Source organism: Mustela lutreola, chromosome 1 (assembly GCF_030435805.1).
Source record: "Mustela lutreola isolate mMusLut2 chromosome 1, mMusLut2.pri, whole genome shotgun sequence".
Taxonomy (NCBI): domain Eukaryota; kingdom Metazoa; phylum Chordata; class Mammalia; order Carnivora; family Mustelidae; genus Mustela; species Mustela lutreola.
In genome coordinates, this window is record NC_081290.1 from 180,871,267 (window position 1) to 180,895,908 (window position 24,642).

Sequence of the window (24,642 nt, forward strand, 5' to 3'; positions counted from 1 at the left end):
TAGGAAAGGTTGCTTCTGGGAACACAGAGTAATTTAGACTTGGAGGATGTGGGAGACCCAGCAGGTACCTCCACTCCTTTACTCCTCTCCTGTGGAAGCTGAAAGACAGATTTTGCTTTCTAGCTTCTTTAGCTAAGGGTGCCCCTGTGACCCAGTTTCATGTCAAGGATGCCTTAGGTGAAAAGGGCTGGGGTTTCTGGTAGGGCTTTGGCTTTCCTGACAATAGGAGACCTTATCACATTGTCCCATTCCCTTTTTTTAAGTGGGAAAAGAGCTCTGCCTGACATGAATGCACAAATAAAGAATGCTTGAGGTAAAGAGGAAAATCAATCTGAAGATTTTTTTGCACCTAAAAGTATTTATTTAAATGGGATTGTTAGAATACAAGGAGTAATTTCTACATTTTTCATGACCATTGGATTCAGTCTGATGTCCTACTTCTCTTTAGGCTTCCTTACTTAATTGAGCTATATAGATTCTGTGCCAAAAAAATGCAAGTCATCCCGGACAGAATAAACTCTCTCTTGACTATAACCAATAGAATCCGGGCTTGAAGGACTATAGCTCAGAAAAGCAGAGTACTTCATTTTTATATTCCATAAGTAGAATCAGGTGTTAGTCTAGTAGAATTTGACTTTTTATAAATATTTCCATCTAAATTATCTTCTGGTGTTCCCATTTTCTCCTCTGATATATCTGCATAGTCAAATCTTTTTTTCCATGGTTGCTCAAGTGTGTAACCTAAAGAGAAATGACAAACGTTTAGAAGGATGTCAGAGATGACAAGGTGTAGACTCATTCAATATGTCTCTATCTCCCAGACCAGGTCTCTTTCACAGTGTTTCTCACCACTCTTAGAGCAGATACCTCTGTATCTGACTTAGCCAGAAATGTCTCAAATTTCCCAGTTCGTCTACTTCCAACAACATTATTGTCCATCTCTATAACAGACTCTGCAGGGTCTGGGTGTGAGGTTCGATCTACTACTAAGTAGCGGTATAATTTGGGGCAGGTTACTTAACCTCATCTGTAAAATGGGAATAGCAATAGCACATACGTAGCTCAAAATTTCTACGAGAATTAAGTGTGAGGGTGCATGTAAAGAATACAACAGTTAGTTGGGCATCGGCTTGTGTTCCACAATTAACTAGTAGCTGATAAATGAAGAGAAGCCTGTTCTGTCCCTAGAGCTAGAAGTTTCTTATTGTCTCTGGATTTGATTTCCTTGTGCTTCTTGGAGAAAGGGCACACAGTCTCCCCTCTTCTTCCATGCCAACTGCTTCAGTGTGTCACCTTCCACTGACCACACTGACAGGGCAAGTCCCCCCTACTTAAAATAATTTTCACTTGATTTTATGCTCCTTCCAATTGCCATGTTATAACTTTCCTTCTTTTCACCGTAAACTCTGTTAACTCAGTATTTATATTCTCTGCTTCAATTTCTTATTTGTCATTCCTCGATATTCTTTGATCCACCACTGAGAACCTCCAGGTGCTACAGGTTGGGGATTCATATCAAACAAATCCCTGCTGTCAAGTGAAGGTAGTTACCAAACACTGTTCTCTAGAAGGCCATGGACTGATTAAACCCCTCAAGTGGAAACCACAGAGCATTTCTGAGGACCAGGCAAGAAGCTGGTGCTGCAGGGTGTGGGGGAGGGGCAGAGTGGGACATGAGCAGGGAGGAAGGCGAGCCAGGGCCAGAAGGCCATGACAAAGTAACGACTGCATTCCAAGCACAGTGGGAAAGTATGAAACAGCAGAGGTGCTCATCGTTAGGAGTGAGGTTTCTAAAGCCAGCCTGCCTCTGTTCCAATCCTCACCCTCACAGGAACTGACTGTGTGCCCTGAGCAAGTAACTTCGTACCTTGCTTATCTGTAAAATGAACCTTGTCTCGTTGAGCTGTTATGAAAATTAAATGAGTTAATTTTATAAAGCACTTTAAGACAGCACTTCCACATAGTCACTGCTAAAGAAGAGTTGGCTAAATAAACGAGTTAACTGTACTGACTTAAATCTGTAAAAGATCACTATTGTGTGTGTGGGCCGCGCCCCGGGTGATTGTCAGTTTGGAGGCCGTTGGTTGGTGGCCGTGAGTTGGGAATATGTAGGTTAAGATGAATGACAAACTAACATTTACAGAGCACGTACGTGTGCCAGGCACTATTCTAACTCTTCACACGTGTTATCTCTCATTACGTCACAACAACCGATGAGGTAGGTACTGCTGCTTTTCTCATTTTACAGATGAGGAAACTTGAGTCAGTAACTTCCCCAGTACCACACAGACATCAAATGGCAGAACCAAAAATCAGAACCAGGCAGTCTGAATCACCATTCCACAAATGTAACCTACTGCCTCTCGCTGATAATCACAGGACAGAACCCATACACTCAGATTATACAATACCCACAATTAGGCTTGAGCTATGTTAGAATTCCTGATATTTCTAGGACATGAGAATATGCTTCCTCAATAGGCTATCACTTTCAGCTTCTCAGCACTGTGGACCACTGGCAGGACAAGTGGCACAGAACTTAAAAAATATTTCTAATGTTAAAAAAAAATTTTTTTTAAGTAGGCTCCATGCCCAATGTGGGGCTTGAACTCTTGACCTCGAGATCAAGAGTCACACACTCTAACAACTGAGCCAGGCAGGCACCCCTATTTCTAACATTTTGAGGTATTTGCTTTGCCAAGTGAAGTCTGCTCATTAAAAATAATTACCACAAGAGCAGCAACTTTTCAAAAGGAGGATTTGTTTTTTTGAACCATTTTATCCAACATAAATAAAATGAAAATTTTCTTCTATTCCCAAATAATAAGCTTACATGTAAAGGTAAAAAGGACCTAGCAAATTCATCTCCATCTATATACTGTGCAAGGTGCTGAGATGTAGGTGCTTAAAAATGTGTGTGTGTGTGTGTGTGTGTGTGTGTGGAATGTGTCATTCTGTTCACAAGAATTCCCCATAAAAGTATTGCTAAAAATCACCTACTTTTGAAGTTATCTGAAGAGTTGCTTGTAGCAATTTCCTTCCAGTTGGCAATATACCTAAGCACATTATATGGGCATTCATTAAATTAAATTGGTGTATTAGTAATAAATAGATCTCTTAGTACTTGTTATATTACTTCTAAAATTTCACTTTCTCTATGAAATATTGGATTGATAGTGACAAATGCACAGGTTCAAATGTTTAATTCTCATGACTGTTTCATCTCTATCTACCCCCCCTGTATGTAAGACAACCCCTAAAACAAGGTGTTGGAGGAAGAATAAAAATGGTGCATCTACTCTCCACCATAGCCATGCCCTCTGATCTCCCTCCAGCACAATCTTCTCATTCTATCCTGTTCCACTCCTGCAACGTCCTGTCTCATATTAAGATCTCAGTTAACTGAGAAAAGTACCAAAAGAAAATTCTCTGGGAGGAAAAAAGTCAGGGGAAAAGAACAACAAAAAACTTTCTCCTTGGTTCTGGATTGTCAGACTTACGGTCTCTGTCATGTCAGCGGAAATCTAAAGTGTGTGCTTTATGATCTTATTAGAGTAAGGGTGCTATCTTTGCCATGTCTGGTGAATATAAGAAATTACGTTAAAGTCAAGCACAATTTTTGGGCTGCCACCTCTCTTCCCTAAACAGAGAGATTGAATTAGGGAGACAAAGGCAGCCCAAGAAGACGTAGATAGGGAAGGATAAGGCACAATGAGCTACAGAGATGAGGTAGAGCTTTAAAGAGGCAGGTGTCCTGTGACTTATCCTATTTCATTCCTTTTCCTAAGCCTCTGAAATCAGGTAAGGAGTTGGTTGCACCCAAAAAATCAAGTACTGAGGAGGTTCCAACAGTTGCTGACAAGGGACCTGGCAGAGAAAAAAATGAGAATTCTGAATTATGTAATTCAGAAAAACGCTGTGATTTTTTCAAGAATTTATGTATTCCTTTTGAATTGTTTTTATACTTTTGTTGACTATGTGTTTGTCTGTTTTGTTATAGGAAAGTATATACTATCCAACAGTAGTTAATTGTAACAAAGCATTGTGTCTAAATTGGCTCCTTCTTGTCACCACTACCTATTGCTGCTCCAAGAACTTTGTTGTACGATCTTCACCAGGATGCCGCTGAGTCATTGCCACATGAAAAGATGCAGGAAAACAGCAGGCAGTGTAACCCCTCCAGGATCTTTTAGCAGACAATTCAATCTGGCTTCATTTTAAATTTAGGTGAATTCTGTCTTCAGTGGTCACTCTCCTCAGAGGAGAACTATGATGTGTTGGATGTCCATTATCCTGCTTCCTTGGATTTATATACCAGAAAGTTCTCATTCCACTTTCAAGAAACCAAGATAAAGAGCCTCCAAACAATTGTTTGCTAAGACCTGACAGTCTGGGGCACGAACATATACTGTATTTAAGGCTGATCACTAACCCTGCTCTACCTGAGATTAGGACGTGTATTTAGTTGCATAAGATTTTTCTCTCGTCATGTACATACCAGCTGTAACCAAGAAAAAAATCAAAGTTTTACAAACAGAATCAATAATCTAATGAGAGTATTACCATGCTGATCGGTCTTTCTCACTGAGATACTTTTGGAAATTTTTACAGAATAAAGTGTATGTGGAATCTATAGTGAACCCCTCAAAAGTATAAATTTAACACCTTAATGGCCCAGGAAAACTCCCTGACCAGAGAAGCCAAAAACCATGTCTTAGATATCAAAAGAGCAGCTTCAGATATAAAACTACCCATAATACACAAAGGCAAAGAGCTCTCACCAACAGGATGCCCAGAATATCAGAAGACTAAGATAACCCAGCATCTGACCACTGAACAAGTTATGTCAAAATTCACTTGCAGTTTGAAAAATATGAAGATTCCGGAAGAGGAACAACCATCTTGATAGAGAATATAACCCTGAAACCCACCAGGATAAATGCCGGCAAGCAGGCAGAGTAGCCATCATGTGGGTGATTTAATCATGACAACACAAGGACTGTTTTACATTCTAAGTGCCTATAGCGACGTATCTCTGGATACTGCAGAAGGGCAACAGTACTCCTCAGTAACCTTGAGTCCTAGAATTAAGTTGACTCTATTTATTCTTCAACACAGTAACAATATTGTTCTCAGATGATACTGCTGCAACCAGAAGATGTCCATGATGGTCTCCAGTGGAGTGTCCATCTGTCACACTAGGGGCTAGCACACAACGTTTCTGGGAAGAAATTGATTTGTATCACTGAACATCAATATTCAACACATTTATGTCATTCTAATGGTCTGACTATTGAAATGTGTCCACTGATTTCCACTGTCAATTTTATTGAAGGGAAAAATGTCAGACGCTGAACTTCTTAACAAACAATGTGTTATCAAGACAACTACAAATATCTAGATGACTATGAAGGTCTAACAGAGAGTACAAAGTGGAGACCATAAAAACACTGTGAAAATGGTGCTTATACCTAACTCCTGCCATTAGTAGGGGAAGGTGTTTGCAAGTTTGGTCTTCCCTGAGATAATCAGTAGCCTGAGTTCGGTAATGTTACTGAATTATTCCAAATAATCATGCCGGATTCCTTTGAAAACTTGTTGTCCAGGATTCCACAGAAAAAGTTAGAACAGATGAATACCACTAAAGAAAACAAACCACAAAGGGAGAAAGCAAGAGAAAAAGAACAGAAAAGAACTAGAAAAACAACCAGGAAAAAATTAGCAAAATGGCAATAAATGCACAGCTATCAATAATTACTTCAAATGTAAATCAGCTAATACTCCAATCAAAAGATAGAGGGTGACAGAATGGATAAAAAAACAAGAACCATCTATATTCTGTTTAAAAGAGATCACTTCAAAATAAAGACACATACAGCCTGCTGGTGAAGGCATGGAGTAATGCAAATGGAAGTCGAGAAAAAGCCAGAGTAGCAGTATTTATATCAGACAAAACAGGCTTTAAAACAAAGACAGTAGCCAGAGACAAAGAATGGCATTACATAATGATGAAGGGATCAATCCTTCAGGAGGATAAAACAATTGCAAATATCTCTGCACACAACAAAGAAGCATCTGGCAAATGTTAACAGATATTAAGGGAGAAACAGACACTTATACAATTATACTAGGGGATTTTAACTCTGCATCTGTGTCAATGGACAGATTACCCAGATAGGAAATCAATAAGAAAACAGTGGCTTTGAACAACATATTAGATCAGATGAATCTAACAGATTTATACAGAAAATTCCATCCAAACACAGCAGAATACATATTTGAGTGTAGATGGAATATTCTCTAAGACAGATCACCTTAGGCCAAAAAAACAGGCCAGAAAATAAATCTCAATAAATTTAAGACTGAAATCATATCAAGCATCTTTTCTGACCACATCAGTATGCAACTAGAAATCAATTACCAAAACCCCCACCAAAACAACAACAAAAAAATTCACAAACACATGGAGGCTAAACAATATGCTACTTAATAACCAATGGGTCCACAAAGAAATCAAAGAAGAAATAAAAAAATATGGAGATGGGGTGTGGGTGGTTCAGCCAATAAGCATTTCCCTTTGGCTCAGGTCCTGATCCCAGGGTCCTGGGATGGAGCCCACATCAGCCTCCCTGCTCAGCAGGAGGCCTGTTTCTCCCTCTCACACTCACCCTGCTTGTGTTCCTTCTCTCATTATCTCTCTATCAAATAAATAAATAAAATCTTTAAAAAAAAAATAGAGATAAATAAAAATGATTCCACAACAGTCCAGAATCAATGCAATGCAAAAGCAGTTCTAAGAGGGAAAGTTTGTAATGATACGTACCAAACTCAAGAAACAAGAAAAATCTTAAATAACCCAAACTTACACATAAGGAACTTAAAAAAAAAAATTAGTCTGAAGCTAGTAGAAGGGAAAAAATAAGGATAAGAGAGGAAATAAATTACATAGAGACTAAAAGAACAATAGAAAGGCTCCATAAAAGCAAGAGGTGGCTTTTTGAAAAAAAAATCAATAAAATTGATAAATCTTTAGCCAGTCTCATAAAAAAAAAAAAAAAAAAAAAAAAGAATGAAATTAGAAACAAAACTGGAGAAATTACAACTGACACCAAAGAAATACAAAAGATTATATACCAACAAATTGGACACCTGAGAAGAAATGAATAAATTCCTAGAAACACATGAGCTTCTAAAACTGATGAAGAAATACAAAAAATTGAACAGGTCAATCACTCTTAATGAAACTGAATCAGTATTCAAAAAAACCCCAACAAAAATCCAGGATCAGGGGCACCAGGGTGGCTCAGTGGGTTAAAGCCTCTGCCTTTGGCTTGGGTCATGATCCCAGGGTCCTGGGATTAGCCCACAGCAGGCTCTCTGCTCAGCAGGGAGCCTGCTTACCCTCCTCTCTCTCTGCCTGCCTCTCTGCCTACTTGTGATTTCTCTCAAATAAATAAATAAAATCTTAAAAAAAAAAATCCATGATCAGATGGCTTCACAAATGAATTCTACCAAACATTTAAACTACAAGATATCTAGAAATAAACATAACCAAAGAAGTAAAGGATCTGTACTCTGAAAACTATAGTACACCTGTGAGAGAAATTGAGGAAGACACAAAGAAATGGAAAAACATTCCATGCTCATGTATTGGAAGAACAAATATTGCTAAAATGTCTATGTTACCCAAAGCAATCAACACGTTCAATGCAATTGAATTAAAATATTAAAATACCATCAACATTTTTCATAGAGCTGGACAAACAATTCTAAAATTTGTATGGAACCAGAGAAGACCCTGAATAGTCAAAGGAATGTTGAAAAAGAAAACCAAAACTGGGGCATACCAATTCCAGATGTCAAGCTGTATACAAAGCTCTCATCATCATGATAATATAGTGAGGCAACAAAAACAGAACATCGATCACTGAAACAGAACAGAGAACCCAAAAATCGACCCTCAACTCTATGGTCAACTAATCTTCAAAAAGGCAGGAAAGAACATCCAGTGAAGAAAAGACATTCTCTTTAACAAATGGTATTGGGAAAAGTGGACAGCCACATGCAGAAGGGTGAAACTGGACCACTTTCTTATACCATACCAAAATAGCTCAAAATGGATGAAACACCTAAATGTGAGACAGGAATCCATTAAAAGTGTAGAGGAGAACACAGACAGCAACCTCTTTGACCTCGGCCACAGCAACTTCTTGCTAGACATGTCTCCAAAGATAAGAGAAGCAAAAGCAAAAATGCTATTGGAACTTCAAGATAAAAAGCTTTGCACAGCAAAGGTTAACAGTCAACAAAACTAAAAGGCAACCTATGGAAGATATTTGCAAATGGCGGAACAGATAAAGGGCTAGTATCCAAGATCTATAAAGAGTTTATGAAACTCCACACCCCAAAAAAACAAAAGTCCAGTCAAGAAATGAGCAGATGACGTGAACAGATATTTCTCCAAAGAAGACATCCAAATGGCCAGGAGACACATGAAGAAATGCTCCACATCACTCCTCCTCAAGGAACTACAAAAATAAAAACTACAATGAGATACCATCGCACACCAGTCAAAATGGCTAACAACTCAGGAAACGACAGATGTTGGCAAGGATGTAGAGAAAGAGGAAGGAACCCTCTTATACTCTTGGTGATAAAGTAAACTGGTATAGTCACTCTGTAAAACAACATGGAGGTTTCTCAAAAAGTTACAAATAGAGCTACCCTGTGACCTAGCAATTGCACTATTGCACTACTAGGTATTTATCCAAAGGATACAACCATAGTGATTTGAAGGGACACATGAACCCCAATGTTTATAGCAGCAAAGTCCATAGTAGCCAAAATACGGAAAGAGCCCAGATGACCATTGACATATGAATGGATAACAAAAATATAGTGTGTGTGTGTCCACACACACACACACACACACACACACACACACACACACAGGAATATTACTCAGCTATGGAAAAGAACAAAAATTGCCATTTGCAATGACATGGATAGAACTAGAAGGTATTATTCTAAGCAAAGTCAGTCAGAGAAAGACAAATACCATATGATTTTACTCATATGTGGAATTTAAGAAAACAGATGAACACAGGGGAAGGGAAAGAAAAATAAAATAAGATGAAAACAGAGAGGGACACAAACCATAAGAGACTCTTAACAAACTGAGGACTGGAACAAACTGGAATGAACTGAGGGTTGCTGGAGGGGAGGTGGGTGGGGGGATGAGTTTTTTTTTTTTTTAAGATTTTATTTATTTATTTGACAGACAGAGATCACAAGTAGGCAGAGAGGCAGGCAGAGAGAGAGAGAGGAGGAAACAGGCTCTCCACGGAGCAGACAGCCCTATGCGGGGCTCGATCCCAGGAACCTGGGATCATGACCTGAGCCAAAGGCAGAGGCTTTAACCCACTGAGCCACCCAGGCACCCTGGGGGATGGGGTATTAATTAAGGAGGTCACTTGAAGTAATGAGTACTGGGTGTTATATGCAACTGCTGAATCACTAAACTGTACCTCTGAAACTAACAATGCAGTGTGTGTTAATTAAATTGAATTTAAATTAAAACATTTAAAAAGTAAAGAAAGAAGATTTAATACTGATTCTTCTCAAACTGTTCCAAAAAACAGAAGAGAAGGGAAAGCTTCCAAATTCATTCCATTAGGTCAGCATTACACTGATGCCAAAACCAGTCAGACACCACAGAAAAACAAAACAAAACAAAACTATGTGCCAATTTATCTGATGACACAGGTGCAAAAATCCTCAACAAAATATTAACACACTGAAGGCAATAATATTAAGAGGATCATTCACCACAATCGAGTGGAATTTAGTCCAGGGATGCAAGGGTGACTCAATATTTGCAAAACAATCAATGTGATACATCATGCTAACACTAAGAAGGAGGAAAACCATATGATCCTCTCAATAGATGGTAAAAATGCATTTGACAAAATACAATGTTGTTCATGATAAAAACTCTAAGCAAAGTAGGTTTAGAGGGAACACACCTCAATATAATAAAGCCTATATATGAAAAACACATAGCTAACAATGGTGAAAACTGAGCTTTTCTTATAAAATCAGGAACAAAGTAATAATGTTCACTCTCACCACTTTTATTCAACACAGTACTGGAAGCCCTAGCCACAGCTATCGGACAAGAAATAAAAAGCATCTAAATTGGTAAGGAAAAAGTAAAACTGTCATTATTTGCATTTGACATGATACTACATATAGAAAGCCTGAAAGACTCCCCTGAAAAGCTATCAGAACTTGTAAGTGAGGTGCCTGGGTGGCTTAATCAGTTAGGCATCTGACTCTTTTTTTTTTTTTTTTTTTAAGATTTATCTAAGATTTATCCTGTGCAAGCAAGCACACACAGGAGCATGAGCACGAGCACGCGTGCAGGGAAAGGGACAGAAAATGGTGCTTATACCTAACTTCTGCCATTAGTAGGGGAAGGTGTTTGCAAGTTTGGTCTTCCCTGAGATAATCAGTAGCCTGAGTTCAGTTATGTTACTGAAATATTCCAAATAATCATGCTGGATTCCTTTGAAAACTTGTTGTCCAGGATTCCACAGAAAAAGTTAGAACAGATGAATACCACTAAAGAAAACAAACCACAAAGGGAGAAAGCAAGAGAAAAAGAACAGAAAAGAACTACAAAAACAACTAGGAAAAAATTAGCTCCCTGCAGGGAGCCAGACATAGGGCTCAATCTCAGGACCCCAGGATCATGACCTGAACTGAATGCAAACGTTTAACCAACTGGGCCACCCGGGGGCCCCTCAGCATCTGACTCATGATCTCAGGGGTCATGAGCTTGAGCTTCATGTTGGGCTCCATACTCAGGAGCCTAGAAAAAAGGGGAAAAAAAGAATCTGTACTCGAGGAACTACAGAACACTCATGAATGAAATTGAAGACCACACAAAAAGATGGAAGACCATTCCATGCTCTTGAATCGGTAGAATAAACATTGTTAAAATGTCTATACTGCCTAGAGCAATCTATACTTTTAATGCCACTCCGATCAAAATTCCACTGGTATTTTTCAAAGAGCTGGCGCAAATAATCCTAAAATTTGTATGGAATCAGAAGAGACCCCGAATTGCTAAGGAAATGTTGAAAAAGAAAAACAAAACTGATGGCACCATATTAGCTGATTTCAAGCTTTACTACAAAGCTGTGATCACCAAGACAGAATGGTATTGGCATAAAAAAAGACACATAGACCAGTGGAACAGAGTAGAGAACCCAGATATGGACCTTCAACTCTATGGTCAAATAATCTTCGACAAAGCAGGAAAAAATATACAGTGGCAAAAAGACAGTCTCTTCAATAAATGGTGCTGGGAAATTGGACAGGTATAGGTAGAAGAACGAAACTCGACCATTCTCTTACACCATACACAAAGATAAACTCGAAATGGATAAAAGACCTCAACATGAGAATCAGAATCCTAGAGGAGAACATAGACAGTAACCTCTTCGATATCAGCCACAGCAACTTCTTTCAAGATATGTCTCCAAAGGCAAAGGAAACAAAAGGAAAAATGAACTTTTGGGACTTCATCAAGATCAAAAGCTTCTGCACAGCAAAAGAAACAGTCAACAAAACAAAGAGGCAACCCATGGAATGGGAGAAGATATTTGCAAATGACAGTACAGACAAAAAGCTGATATCCAGGATCTATAAAGAACTTCTCAAACTCAACACACACAAAACAGATAATCATGTCAAAAAATGGGCAGAAGACATGAACAGACACTTCTCCAATGAAGACATACAAATGGCTAACAGACACATAAAAAAATATTCATCATCACTAGCCATCAGGGAGATTCAAATTAAAACCACATTGAAATACCACCTTAGACCAGTTAGAATGGCCAAAATCAGAAAGACAGGAAACAACGTGTGTTAGAGAGGATGTGGAGAAAGGGGAACCCTCTTACACTGTTGGTGGGAATGCAAGTTGGTACAGCCACTTTGAAGAACAGTGTGGAGATTCCTTAAGTAGTGCAATTGCACTACTGGGTATTTACCCCAAAGGTACAGATGTAGTGAAAAGAAGGGCAATCTGTACCCCAATGTTTATAGCAGCAATGGCCACAGTCACCAAACTGGAAAGAACCAAGATGCCCTTCAGTGGACGAATGGATAAGGAAGATGTGGTCCATATACACTATGGAGTATTATGCCTCCATCAGAAAGGATGAATTCTCAACTTTTGTATCAACATGGATGGGACAGAAGAGATTATACTGATTATACTGAGTGAAATAAGTCAAGCATAGAGAGTCAATTATCATATGGTTTCACTTATTTGTGGGGCATAAGGAATAATACGGAGGACATGGGGAGATGGAGAGGAGAAGGGAGTTGAGGGAAACTGGAAGGGGAGGTTAACCATGAGAGACTATGGACTCTGAAAAACAACCTGAGGGTCTTGAAGAGGGTGGGGGTGGGAGGTAGGGGGAGCCAGGTGGTGGGTATTATGGAGGGCACATATGGCATGGAGCACTGGGTGTGGTGCATAAACAATGAATTCTGTAATGCTGAAAAGAAATTAATAAAAAAAAAGAATTCATAAATGAACTTAGGAGAATTGCAATATTCCAATATTAATATACAGAGATCTATCACATTTCTACACACTGATGACAAAGTAGCAAAAAGAGAAATTAAGAAAACAATCCCATGTTCAATTGCACCCAAAAGAGTAAAATATCTGGGTATAAACCTAATAAATGAGGTGAAAAACCCATACTCTGGCAACTGTAAGATACTGATCAAAGAAATTGAACACAACACAAATGGAAAGATATACCACATTTGCACATTGGTTTTTATAAGATTTTTTTTAAAGATTTATTTACTTATTTATTTCACAAAGAGAGAGATCACAAGTAGGCAGAGAAGCAGGGAGAAGCAGGCTCCCTGCTGAGCACAGAGCCCAATGCAGGGTTCGATCCCAGAACCCTGAGACCATGACCTGAGCTGAAGGCAGAGGGTTAACCCTCTGAGCCACCCAGGTGCCCCATTGGTTTTTAAATGTTAAAGTGTTCGCACTACCCAAAGCAATCTATAGATATAACATAATCCCTATTGAAATACCAAAAGCATTTTTCACAGAACTAGAACAAACAATCATAAAATTAGAATGGAACCACAAAAGACCCCAAATAGCCAAAGCAATCTCAAGAAAGAAGAATAAAAGCTGGAGGTATCATAATCCTAGAATTCAAAATACACTACGAAGTTATAGTAATTAAAACAGTATGGCACTGGCATGAAAACAGACACATAGGTCAATGGAATGGAGTACAGAGCCAGAAATAAACCCATACATATATGGCTAATTAATCTAGAACAAAGGAGGCAAGAATATATAATAAAGATATTTTCTTCAATAAATGGAGTTGGGAAAACTTGACAGCCACATGCAAAAAGAATGAAACTGAACCACTTCTTCAAACCACACACAAAAATAAACTCAAAATGATTATAGACCTAAATGTGAGACCTAAAACTAGAAATATCCTAGAAAGAAAATGTATGCAATAATTTCTTGATGGTGGTCTTGGCAACATTTTTCTAGCTATGTCTCCTCAGGCAAAGAAAACAATACCAAAAATAAATTACTGGGACTATACCAAATAAAAAGCTTTTACATAGCAAAGTAAACTATGAACAAAATGAAAAGGCAACCTACTAAATGGGAGATATTTACAGATAAAATATCCAATGAGGGGTTAATATCCAAAATATATAAAGAACTTATACAACTCAACTCGCGCGCGCACACACACACACACACACACACACCCCCAGTTAAAAATGGGTGGGAGATATGAATGCACATTTCTCTTAAGAAGACATGCAGATGGGCAACAGACACATGAAAAGATGCTCAACTTCACTCATCAGGGAAATGCAAATGAAAACCATAATGAGATATCACCTTATACCTATCAGAATAACTAAAATCAATAAGAGAAGAAATAGTTAAGTGTTGGTGAGGATATGGAGAAAAGGAAACCCTCCTGCACTATTGATGGGAATGAAAACTGGTACAGCCACTGTGGAAACAGTACAGAAAATTAAAAACTTAAATACCATATGATCCAGTAATTCCACTACTGGGTATTTACCAAAAGAAACAAATATACTAATCTGAAAAGATATGTATGTTTATTGCAACATTATTTACAGTAGCCATGATATGGAAGCAACCCAAGTTGCTTCAAGTTGTCTATCAAGTGATGAATGGATAAAGAAGATGTGGTAGACACACACACACACAGTGGAATATTACTTGGCTATAAAAAATGAACTCTTGACATTAGTGGAAATATGGATGGAGATAGAGGGTATAATGCTAGGTGAAATAAGTCAGACAGAGAAAGACAAATACCAAAGAATTTCACTTTGTTTGGAATCTAAGAACTAGATTTTGTTTCTAAAAAACAAATGAACAAAAAAAACCCAGACTCTAAATATAGAGCACAGATGTTTATCAAAGGGAGATGGGTGGCAGAATGGGTAAAACACATAAAGGGGATTAAAAGATACAAGTCACAGTGATGAGAAGTACAGCACTGGAAATACAGTCGGTAATACACATAGTAAAGTTGTGTGGTGACAGATGGTGACTGTATTTATTATGGTGAACACTGAGCTATACACAGAACTGTTGAATCACTATCTATAGACCTACAACTCATATAACATTGTATGTTAATTATACTTCAATTAAAAAAATACCCAAGTCCAATTTTTTTCTTTTATATCATCTTTTTTATATTCTTCCCTCATATCTTCTTTTTTTCTAGACAAACAATACCCTTTCTTTTTTTCTTTTTTTTAAGACTACGTTTGTGGGCCCAAGATTCGAAGCAGAGGTGGGAACATCAGAAACACACACGGGGCCTGCCTTTGCTCCCCAGGAAAAGCAGAAAGCATTTACTCATCAAAGTTCAGGGCATTTGTCCAGTTCAGCACTTCATCCACTTCCCATTCCATCACTGAATCTAGTCCACCGCTTTCGACAGCTCTCATGAGCCCCTTGGTTGCTGTGTGAATTAAATCTAGAGTTCTACGATTTGTTGACTTAGCCTCTAGGTTTCCTGCATAGTACCTAAACGGGGAAAGGAAGGGAGAAATCGATTTTGTGAAACCGGTCATTACTAGTAGATGCAGTTAATAGATATATTGTTGCTGTGAAGCCATTTACATATTAAACCACGTTTTTACCCGATTTAACTTAAATACATCCAAACCAATTCTATGTGAGGAGATGTTTTGGGGGGAAAAAAGAAAAAAGAAAGGGAAAGAAAGCAACTGAATCAACCATGTTACCCATAAAGCCTCATTTCAAAACCACCCCTCAGTACACTGCACTGCTATGATAACAATGAAAATACAACTAAATCACTGAATCACAAAATTAGAGTCAAAGGATCCTGGAGATCAGATGAGTAGCCCTCTCGTCTTTCAGGAGAGATATTAAGTCCTGGAAGACAAGGTCATGTGGCTAAGGGCTGGGAATGGCTGGGAAAGTGGAGGGGAACGGGAAAGAGAGGGAGAGTCAAAGGGAGGAGAGATGGTAACACCCTCTTTTGTGTCAGGTACTTTTCATACATTATCTTGTTTAATTCTAAAAAGACGCAACCCTCTGTGACAGCTGTTTTTACTCCCATTTTATGGGTGAACAAATGGGGAGGTGAAGAAGTTAAGACATTGCTCAGGATCATGTAAGCAGTAAACAGATGTCAGAGCCCGTATTCAAATGGGACTCCAAGCTGAGACTTCTTCGGTGGCACTGTTCTGCCTCATGTCCTGTCTCATGCATCAGTGCGTGCATCTACCGCACGTGAGCTGAGTGAGTAGAGACAAGTCAGCAGTCTTTACCAAGAATATTGGAAAATAGCATTTTTCCTTTGGTTTTTCGTTTTATGATCTATACTGGCATTCCGTTTTTAAAGTTAACCTATGCTGAAACTGTTTTCATTTATTAAATCAACACAGAGCAGGAAGCAGCACAGTGGTCATGTAGGGCTAGGTAGGGCTCTAATATCCAGCCATCTGGCCTTGAGTCTTGCTTCTGTGATTTATTTACTAGCTCTATGACCTTTCCAAATAACCTAGTCTTCTTGGGCTTCAGATTACCTTAAAATGGTAATCATCATATCCTCTTCTCAGCATTCCAGAAGGATTTAGAAGTGTGAATCTTTATAAAGCATTCCAAACTATGACTGGCACATTGGAAACATTCAATAAAAGAAGGCTTACAAATTCCTGGATGGTAAGGGGTCTGACAGTAACAAGGTATGTCTCTGCCTTCATGAAGTTTCTAACTTTTTCAAATAGTTAATGATCCATGAGAGCTACTCTCATAGAAGGAGAAACATGCCTCTTAGTTTATATTAGCTAGCAAGAGCACAAATTTTAAGAAAGTATGATTTCACAATTTTTCTATAGTTTTTCAATCACTTCCTCATGTAATAAATATTTATCGACTGTCCACCATTTGCAAAGCATTGTGTGCAGAGGTGGGATTCCTCCATGGAACTTCAATCCTCTACTCTATATTTCCCGAACATAATAGGCAATCAAAAATATATACACTAAATGAATGAATGATGGTACCCAATGGCCCAGGTTTATTAACAAATGCTGATGCCACAACAAAAAGGTACTTAAAAATCAGAAACTTCTGGAAGGCAGAGGTGAACACATTTTTTATGAGTTCTTTCCTGTTTTACATTCCCAAATATACACTTGTGATTAGATTCAGACACCTGGATGATATTTCTTTTTTCTTTGGCAACAGTGATTTAAAAGTTCAGTTATCTATTTTTGCTCTCATCAAGAATATACAGGAAAAGGATGGATTTTAAAGAGAATTTTAATACTTATTCCAAGAATTTAATTCTGTTTTAAACTTTTTAAATATTAGTCACTATTTATAGTTAAGGGGGCTAGAACAGTAATCAAACAATAATAGGCTAGCAAGTAGGACAGAACTTCAAATATAATAGTAACCAGAAATACAGATCACTTTATAATCATAACTTGTTTTATAAAAAATGGTATTTAAAACAAAAACAATATAAAATTTGGCTTTAGAGGTAATGTTCCAATATATCCATTTTAAAATGATCTCTTATTCTAAGATAGAAAATTTAAAGAGAAAAAAATTATGAAAATGTCTTTCTGAATATACCACCAGGGAGAGAAGTTAAAATGCAAAAGACCTACTAAGAATCAAAGTTTAAACTGGAAAAGAAGTCAAGAAGAGCTAAGATCTGTAGGATCTTAGGAAGGGAATATAAAAAATACACTTTTTTTTTAATTAAGAGAGAGATTAAAAAATACAAAGATTTTGTTTGTTTTGTTCACTGCTGATTCTCAGCAAAGGTCGGTAGAGGATGCCATCAGTGAACAAAGCATACCAAGTAACGTTTCTCCTTCACCCCCTGCAACCTTACATAAAGGAAACATTACAACCACATCCAGCCATAAGGACTGAATGACTGACTTGCTCACTCACTCAATTCATTCAACAAAAAACACGTATTCATTAAGCATCTACTATGTCTACAGCCCTGTGCTGACAAATAGATCAGAGTGCCTGTTCTTCAGGAGCTCAAAGTACAGTGGAAGCAGCAGACCAATATGAGGAGATCTGCAAAAGTGTGACAACGGAGTATTTATAGATCTGTGAAGGCACCTCGAAAAAAAGTGCCAGTGCCTAGCTAAGTCAGGGCAGGCTTCAGAAAGAGATGTTTGAGCCACGTATCAAAAGGTGAAAGCTGGGGCGCCTGGGTGGCTCAGTGGGTTAAAGCCTCTGCCTTCAGCTCAGGTCATGATCTCAGGGTCCTGGGATCGAGCCCCGCATGGAACCCCGCATTGGGCTCTCCGCTCAGCAGGGAGCCTGCTTCCCTTCCTCTCTCTCTCTGCCTGCCTCTCTGCCTACTTGTGATCTCTGTCAAATAAATAAAATCTTTAAAAAGAAAAAAAATGGTGAAAGCCTTGTTGCCATGGAATTGAGCCAGAAAAGAGCAACCTGGGGAGAGAGACTATCATGTGGGATGTAGGGACAGTGAGCCCCTAATATGTTTCAGGTAAGGAGGGGATTTAATCTGTTTTTGAGACATGGCACTAGTGTTTACACAGAGATGGCAAAAGACTGGAGACAGAGGGAGCAAGCAGAAGGACCCTGCCTGTGAAGTAGAGACGAGAGCACTGAGCGCTCCAGTCGGGGAGGGACGGGGACGCTGGACTGGGGAGAGTGTTTGGAAGCAGAACTGATGGGACTTTATGACAGATGACACATGGGAGCTTATGAAAGGTAAGAAGTCAAGGCGAACCCCTACATTTCTGGCTTGGATGACTGGGTACATGATGGTATCCTAACCTGAGGCCAAGAGGAATATGGAATAGAAACAATTTTTATGATGAAGAATATAAGAAATTCAGTGTTACACCAGTTGATTTTGAGATAGAAATGTCCGTGTCATTAGAAATAGAGAGCTCAGTTATGGATGAGGATTGTTTTGAGAATAAACAGAGGAAAGGGAAAAAAAGGATTATTGTCCATGTACATTGGCTTATTACCAGGCGGTCTCCCCACCCCACCCCACCTCATCCCCCTCCCCGCCCCGTGCTATGCCTGGGCTTCAGCAAATCATACTAATGATCCATCAGTGCCACTTCTGGGTGATGGCACACACGGTGCATGTACTTTGTTGTTCTGAGCCTATTACTACACTTCCTGTACTGTCCATGGGCCCCTGGTTAGAGGCAATGTTGAATGGAACAAAATGATGATGGATAAGGCTCTGTAATAAATGGTACTGCTGACCGAAGTGACGCAAGCAGAGAAATCAAACACACATCCAGAATGTTTGTCTATCACTGCGAACACGAAGAGATGCCACCTGACTGTGAAGGGACTAACCACCCTGCCACCAGGTAGCCAGCACGCTGTCAGAGGCAGAGCAACGGCCTTTGCTGTCCAGTCAGCTGAGACTATGGAGTGGGAACGACCGCAGTGAGGAAAAGACCAAGTTTAGGAGTCTGTATGCAGCGTCTATGCCTGCACCCACGACCGCCTTGTGCACGGCTCCACTGGGCAGCCACAGAGGCGGTCAGTGAGACGGACATCCACAGGCTGGGTCATCTCGTCCATCCGAATACTTAGTGCTTTCTGCATCTTGGGCCCTTGGGAGGGCACTCACAAGGACACAAACATACGCTATGCCCATTGTGAGTATACCTGCCCCAGATCCAATCCCAATTTCCCCATTTAATCCCACCCAAGTGCCTAATCAGCGGAGAAGCTCTCAGTTATCGCCCACAGACAATAAGGTTCCTGTCTCAAGATGTTCCTCCTTTATATATGAAGTAGAAAACCGGCTGTGCTCACTGGGAGGACACCCTTTGACCATTCTCTGAGCCTACTTGGGGGCTGTAATGTAGGGACTGTCCATATTTGGATGTTGCCAGAAACCTGTGCTGATCCCTGGTGAATTAGATCTAATATATTCTCCTCTGTTAGCTGGCCGCAGGGGACTCCCCATGAAGCCAAAGGCATGGAGAAGAGCAGTGCCAATGCAGCATAAGCGGGTGTTGAAGGACTCCGGGCCACCTGCTCATACAGCTTACCATACAGCTTACCACTGCCCTCCAGACCGTCTCAGACCCATTCTCTTTTGCACTTCATCTACTTTGTACTGAGATGATGCTGTATCCTCTCAGCTTTACAGTTCACTGGATTAGATAAAACCCAGGTCAGCTCATAATCGCAGAGCACTCCAGTCCTCCTGCCAAGCACCCGGTCTCTCCCTCAGCCCAGTAGCAGAACTGGAACTGATTTTCAAATTTAAAACAGAGGTTGGCAGAAAAGGGCATTACCTTACTCCTAAACCCTCTGTGCTGAGATCCTCTTATTACAAAAAGCCCCATACAGTATTTCACTGTCTATCCAATACTGCTGGGACTGCTTGGCCCTAAAGGCCAAGTGGGAGGACCGTGACCACGCTGTGGACCTGCTACCATGTTCACCATCTTGTCCCACTGGAGCCCAGCAGCCTCACTGGGTTACCATGAAAACAGGCCGGAACAGCACACCCTAATGCGGCACATTTAGCTTCCTAAATCCAGAGATGCCCTGTAAGTGCTGTGTGCCTTCAAGACAGACACACCAAGGTACTGAAACTTGTCTCTCACTTTAGAAAGGATATCCCCAAATGTCCATAAGCTTTAGTCATGTGGCAAACCCTTAGCATTTTGCAAAATTCTCTCTCCCTCTGGTGTGCATTTGTCCTATGAAGTCATCGGGGAGTTATTTCTGCTCACTGCCTCTGATGAGTGTAAGGTCACCAGTGCAAGGACAGGCATGATGGTCTGTGGGAAGGGAGTAGGGAGAACAGCAGGAGAGCAGACACAGCTCTGAGAATAAGAAAGAAAGGCACATCCTCTTCTTTCCATGTAAATGCGAACTGCCTTTCTTTCTGCTTGCTGGCTGGGGTGAGAAAGAACAATAGCAGCATCCCAGGGGCCAGGGGCTGTCCTGACTTGCTGCATTAGAGGAAACGCTTCTGGAAGCTTAGCTGCGACCCCTACCACTTCAGAGTTCCATTATTCCCGGCAAACTAAAGGTACCAATTCCACCACAGCTCTCCCCACTGTCATTTCCGGTCTATAAAAACAGCTACCATGGAGTTCATCCAGAACTCTGCAGCTCCTCTCATGTATTAGTGACTTGATGAAAACTGTCTTCTGGGCCTGGGGTTATAGCTAGTGGGTAGCTGAGTAGACTGCACACGAGAGGAACGAAGACATGCATTCCCGAGACCAGAAATGCTTTTCTCTACAGTACACCAGAGGAGGGCAGGCATTTGCAATGGCAGAGCTTCGGCTGAGTTCAGGCTTTGATTAATCAACCAGACAGACTAACATCATTTCTGTGTCTCAAGCCAACACATTGAATTCATAATCCTAAATGAATGTGATCATTATCAGTAAATTTAACCCAATCATCTTCTGATCTCACAACCTGAAAATCCACTCTCACATGTTTCCAAGGCTCCTATGAAAGGTTGGTAAATTCTTGTAAGCCTTTTGATTAATAAGCAATCTGCTCCTGGACTAGACCTTGACCTCTGTGTCCGGGCTGTTCTGAGACAGAACTCTCTCCGTGGGCTGGAGGCAACGTGCGATGTTCGTGGGAGAATGCTGAGGAGAAGCAACATGGGCACATGCAGCAACTATGCCAGGTGCAGGGGCTGGAACGCTTTTATGCAGAAAAGGCCTGGGCCCCACAGAACAGGCAGGAAGAATTTCCACCACCAAGAGGGGAGTTTTAAGTTCAAAGTTCTCAGCCTTGTCCATGCCTGCCCATCTGTCTCCCTCCCAGGTCTCTGGGTTCCACTTCCTCACCACTCGTGCCCTTACCTTAGTGCCCAGGACCTGAGAGCATTAAGCACTTGCTTGCATGTAGGCACTGTAACCCTACGACCCTTACAACTGGTTCCTGGGCTGCCCCCAACTCACCCTGCAGGTACAAGAGATGAAGAACTACTTTATCAAGGTCTTCTGAATGTCTGCATATATTCTTATAAAAATCAATGGATGGACGGATAAAGAAAATGTGATACACACAGAAGAATATTATCCAGCCATAAAAAAATGAAATCTGGCCATTTGTAATAACACAAATGGAGCTGGAGAGCATTATCTAAGTGAAGCAAGTCAGACAGAGAAAGATAAAATACCCTACGATCTCACTTACATATGGAAACTAAAAATACACAAGCTCACAGATAAATAGAATAAATAATAAATAAATAGAATAGACTGGTGACTGTCAAAGGTTGGGGGGTGGACAAAATGGGTGGGGGGGTCACAAAAGTTTTTATAACTTTACTGAGGTATAGCTGATGTACAGTAACACACATCTTTAAACAGAACATGAAGAGTTTTGACTTAAGTATACACCTGTGACTCCATCACTATAGTAAAAAATGAACATTTCCATCGCCCCCCAAAGTTCCTTGTGTCCCTTTCTCATCCTTTCCTCCCTTCACTCCCCCAAACCCCTATCTCCAGACAACCACTGACAACTACTCACATATATATACATGAGTAGTTATATATATACATACATATACATATATACATACATCTATGTATGTATATATATCTCGCTAATGGTTTCTTCCTGTCTCTGGCTTGTCTTTTTTTTCCTCAAGATTTTATTCAAATTCCAGTTAGCTAATATACATGTAGCTTGTCTTTTTTTTTTTTTAAAGTGTCTTTCAGGGGCACCTGGGTGGCTCAGTGGGTTAAGCCTCTGCCTTCGGCTCAGGTCATGATCCCAGGGTCCTGGGATCGAGCCCCACATTGGGCTTTCTGCTCTGCAGGGAGCCTGCTTCCTCCTCTCTCTGCCTGCCTCTCTGCCTACTTGTGATCTCTGTCAGATAAATAAAGAAAAAATCTTTAAAAAAAAAAAAGTGTCTTTCAGAGAGCAAAAGCTTTTAACTTTGATGAAGTGTAATTTGACAACTTTTTTATATGTCATGCCTTCTGTGTCCTACATAAGAAATTTTTGCCAGAACTAAGGTGACTAAGATTTTCTCCTTTGACTACTTGTAGGTATTTTATGACCTTAGCTTTTATATTAAGATCTGTGATCTCTTTTGAGATATAAAATTTTACATATATGGTGTGAGAGATAAGGGTCAACGTTCATTTTTCTGTATTTAAATATCCAATCCATTGAAAAGAACATCATTTTCCAATTACATTGCCTTAGCACCTGTGTTAAAACTCATCAGTGTACATGTGTATCCATTTTTCTCAACTCTTGATTCTATTAACCTATGTGTACATTTATGCTGATAATACCATGTCTTGAGTATAGTAGCTTTGGAGTAAGTCTTGGAATCGAGTAGTATAAATTCTCCAAATTTATGTTTCCAAAATTGCTCTTGGCTAAACTAGTTCCTATGCATTTCCATAAAAATTTTCAAATCAACTTGCCAATTTCCCCCAAAATCCTGCTGTAACATTTTTATTGTGACTGAACTGAATGTACAAATCAATTCGGAGACAATGGACATGTTAACATTATGGAGTCTTCTGATCCATGACCACCTTGTATCTCATGAATATCTGTGAATTTTACATAATTTGGGATCCTGGAGTTTTTGTATTACTTTACATATCTGGGGGATTTGTTCTGTGTATGAAGTAAATTTGTAAACAATTTGATGTTTTCGCTTGCTATTAACATTTGTTAGACATGTACAGAATAACTTTTAGTGCAATCCATACACGTCAGGGTCTTAGGGCAAAAAGAAGGGTTAAGAAGGGTACAGAGTGGATCTAGAGGGCCAAATAAAAGTTATTTAGTATATAAGAGTAAATGTTTATTTTCATATCTGATATTCCAATAGACTGTAATTTCCTTGAGGTCAAAGACAACATGTCTTTCCCCATTTATATCCTAGAGATTAACAGTATCTCACACATAGCACACATTTGTTAAATGTTTGCTTTCTATGCATTTTTAAAAACAGAACTGTAATCTTACATTTTCTTTGAAAAATAGCATGTAGTCATTTTAATAGTGATAGCATTTTTTAAAAGAACTTAAAATAGTATGTATTTAGTAAGTCTAACTATTTCATTAACTTTTCAACTTACATTTTCCTCATCCATTCTATCTTTCTAATTTTTCTTTTCTTTTCCACATCTTGCCTTCTCTTCAGTTTAGAGAAATGGAATTCAATTTCTTTTTCTTCTCCTACCTCTGCATTTTCAGTAGACATCCAAAACTATTGAGGAAATGAAAAATGAGTAACACAAAGTGCTGAGATACTGATTGGGAGGTTATCTGGTTACAGACAAGAATTTCTGTGAGTTCAGTAGGAATATGTCAAGGTAGAAACACAGGAGTGAATACACCCCTTTTAAGGTACTTCTTATATACCATGGGTGAGTGGCACATTGCACTTTCAGAGACACATGTTATAGAAAGACTAACAAAGCACTCATATCTTGAGGTACTTAAGAACTATTGGTTGAACAGATAAATGCATAGACATACTCCAGTACTCTTTTTGTTTTTCATAACAGACCTTACCTACTATTCGTGCTGTTGACTTCTGAAGACTCTAATTCTCAAGGAGTACAGGCACCCTTCAAGAACAGTCTCATCATTATGCTCCAAAACTTTGTGGTTTCCCCGTGTGACCTGCTATCCTAACCGGTTGCCTGTTTTCTTACTTTGAATTCATGTCCTTTTCTTTACCACATACACAGTAAAGAAAAAGGAGGAAAGTTTGCTATCCCCTGTAACACTGTGTATCTGTCCCTCTTAAAGCACAGACTTACAGCACTGTACTGAAATATTCTTTTCACTTGACTCTCTCCTAAATTAAAAAGAAAAAACACTTGAGGGGAGAGACTATTTTATCTACCATTGTATCCCTAGCATCGAGTACAATGCCTGACACACAGTTGGTATGCAGTAAGGTTTGTTGAATGAATGTATGAACTCACACTTTGATCATTTTCACTTTTTAGTATACTTAATATAAAATACTATAT

General features: G+C 39.4%; 1 protein-coding gene across 3 annotated transcripts in view; it reads right to left on the reverse strand.

Annotated features, from left to right (window-relative positions):
• Positions 1-340: 340 nt before the first annotated feature.
• The window catches only part of C1H11orf65 (chromosome 1 C11orf65 homolog), a 63,087-nt gene continuing 38,785 nt past the window's right edge, over positions 341-24,642 (reverse strand). For all 3 annotated transcript variants that reach the window (XM_059179726.1, XM_059179725.1, XM_059179721.1), the window contains 4 exons: positions 23,737-23,867; positions 14,990-15,160; positions 3,001-3,056; positions 341-741 (listed from right to left, as the gene is read on the reverse strand). In XM_059179726.1, the coding sequence (XP_059035709.1) occupies positions 590-741; positions 3,001-3,056; positions 14,990-15,160; positions 23,737-23,867 (510 nt within the window). In that variant the 3' untranslated portion in view covers positions 341-589. The remainder of the gene's footprint in view (positions 742-3,000; positions 3,057-14,989; positions 15,161-23,736; positions 23,868-24,642) is intronic.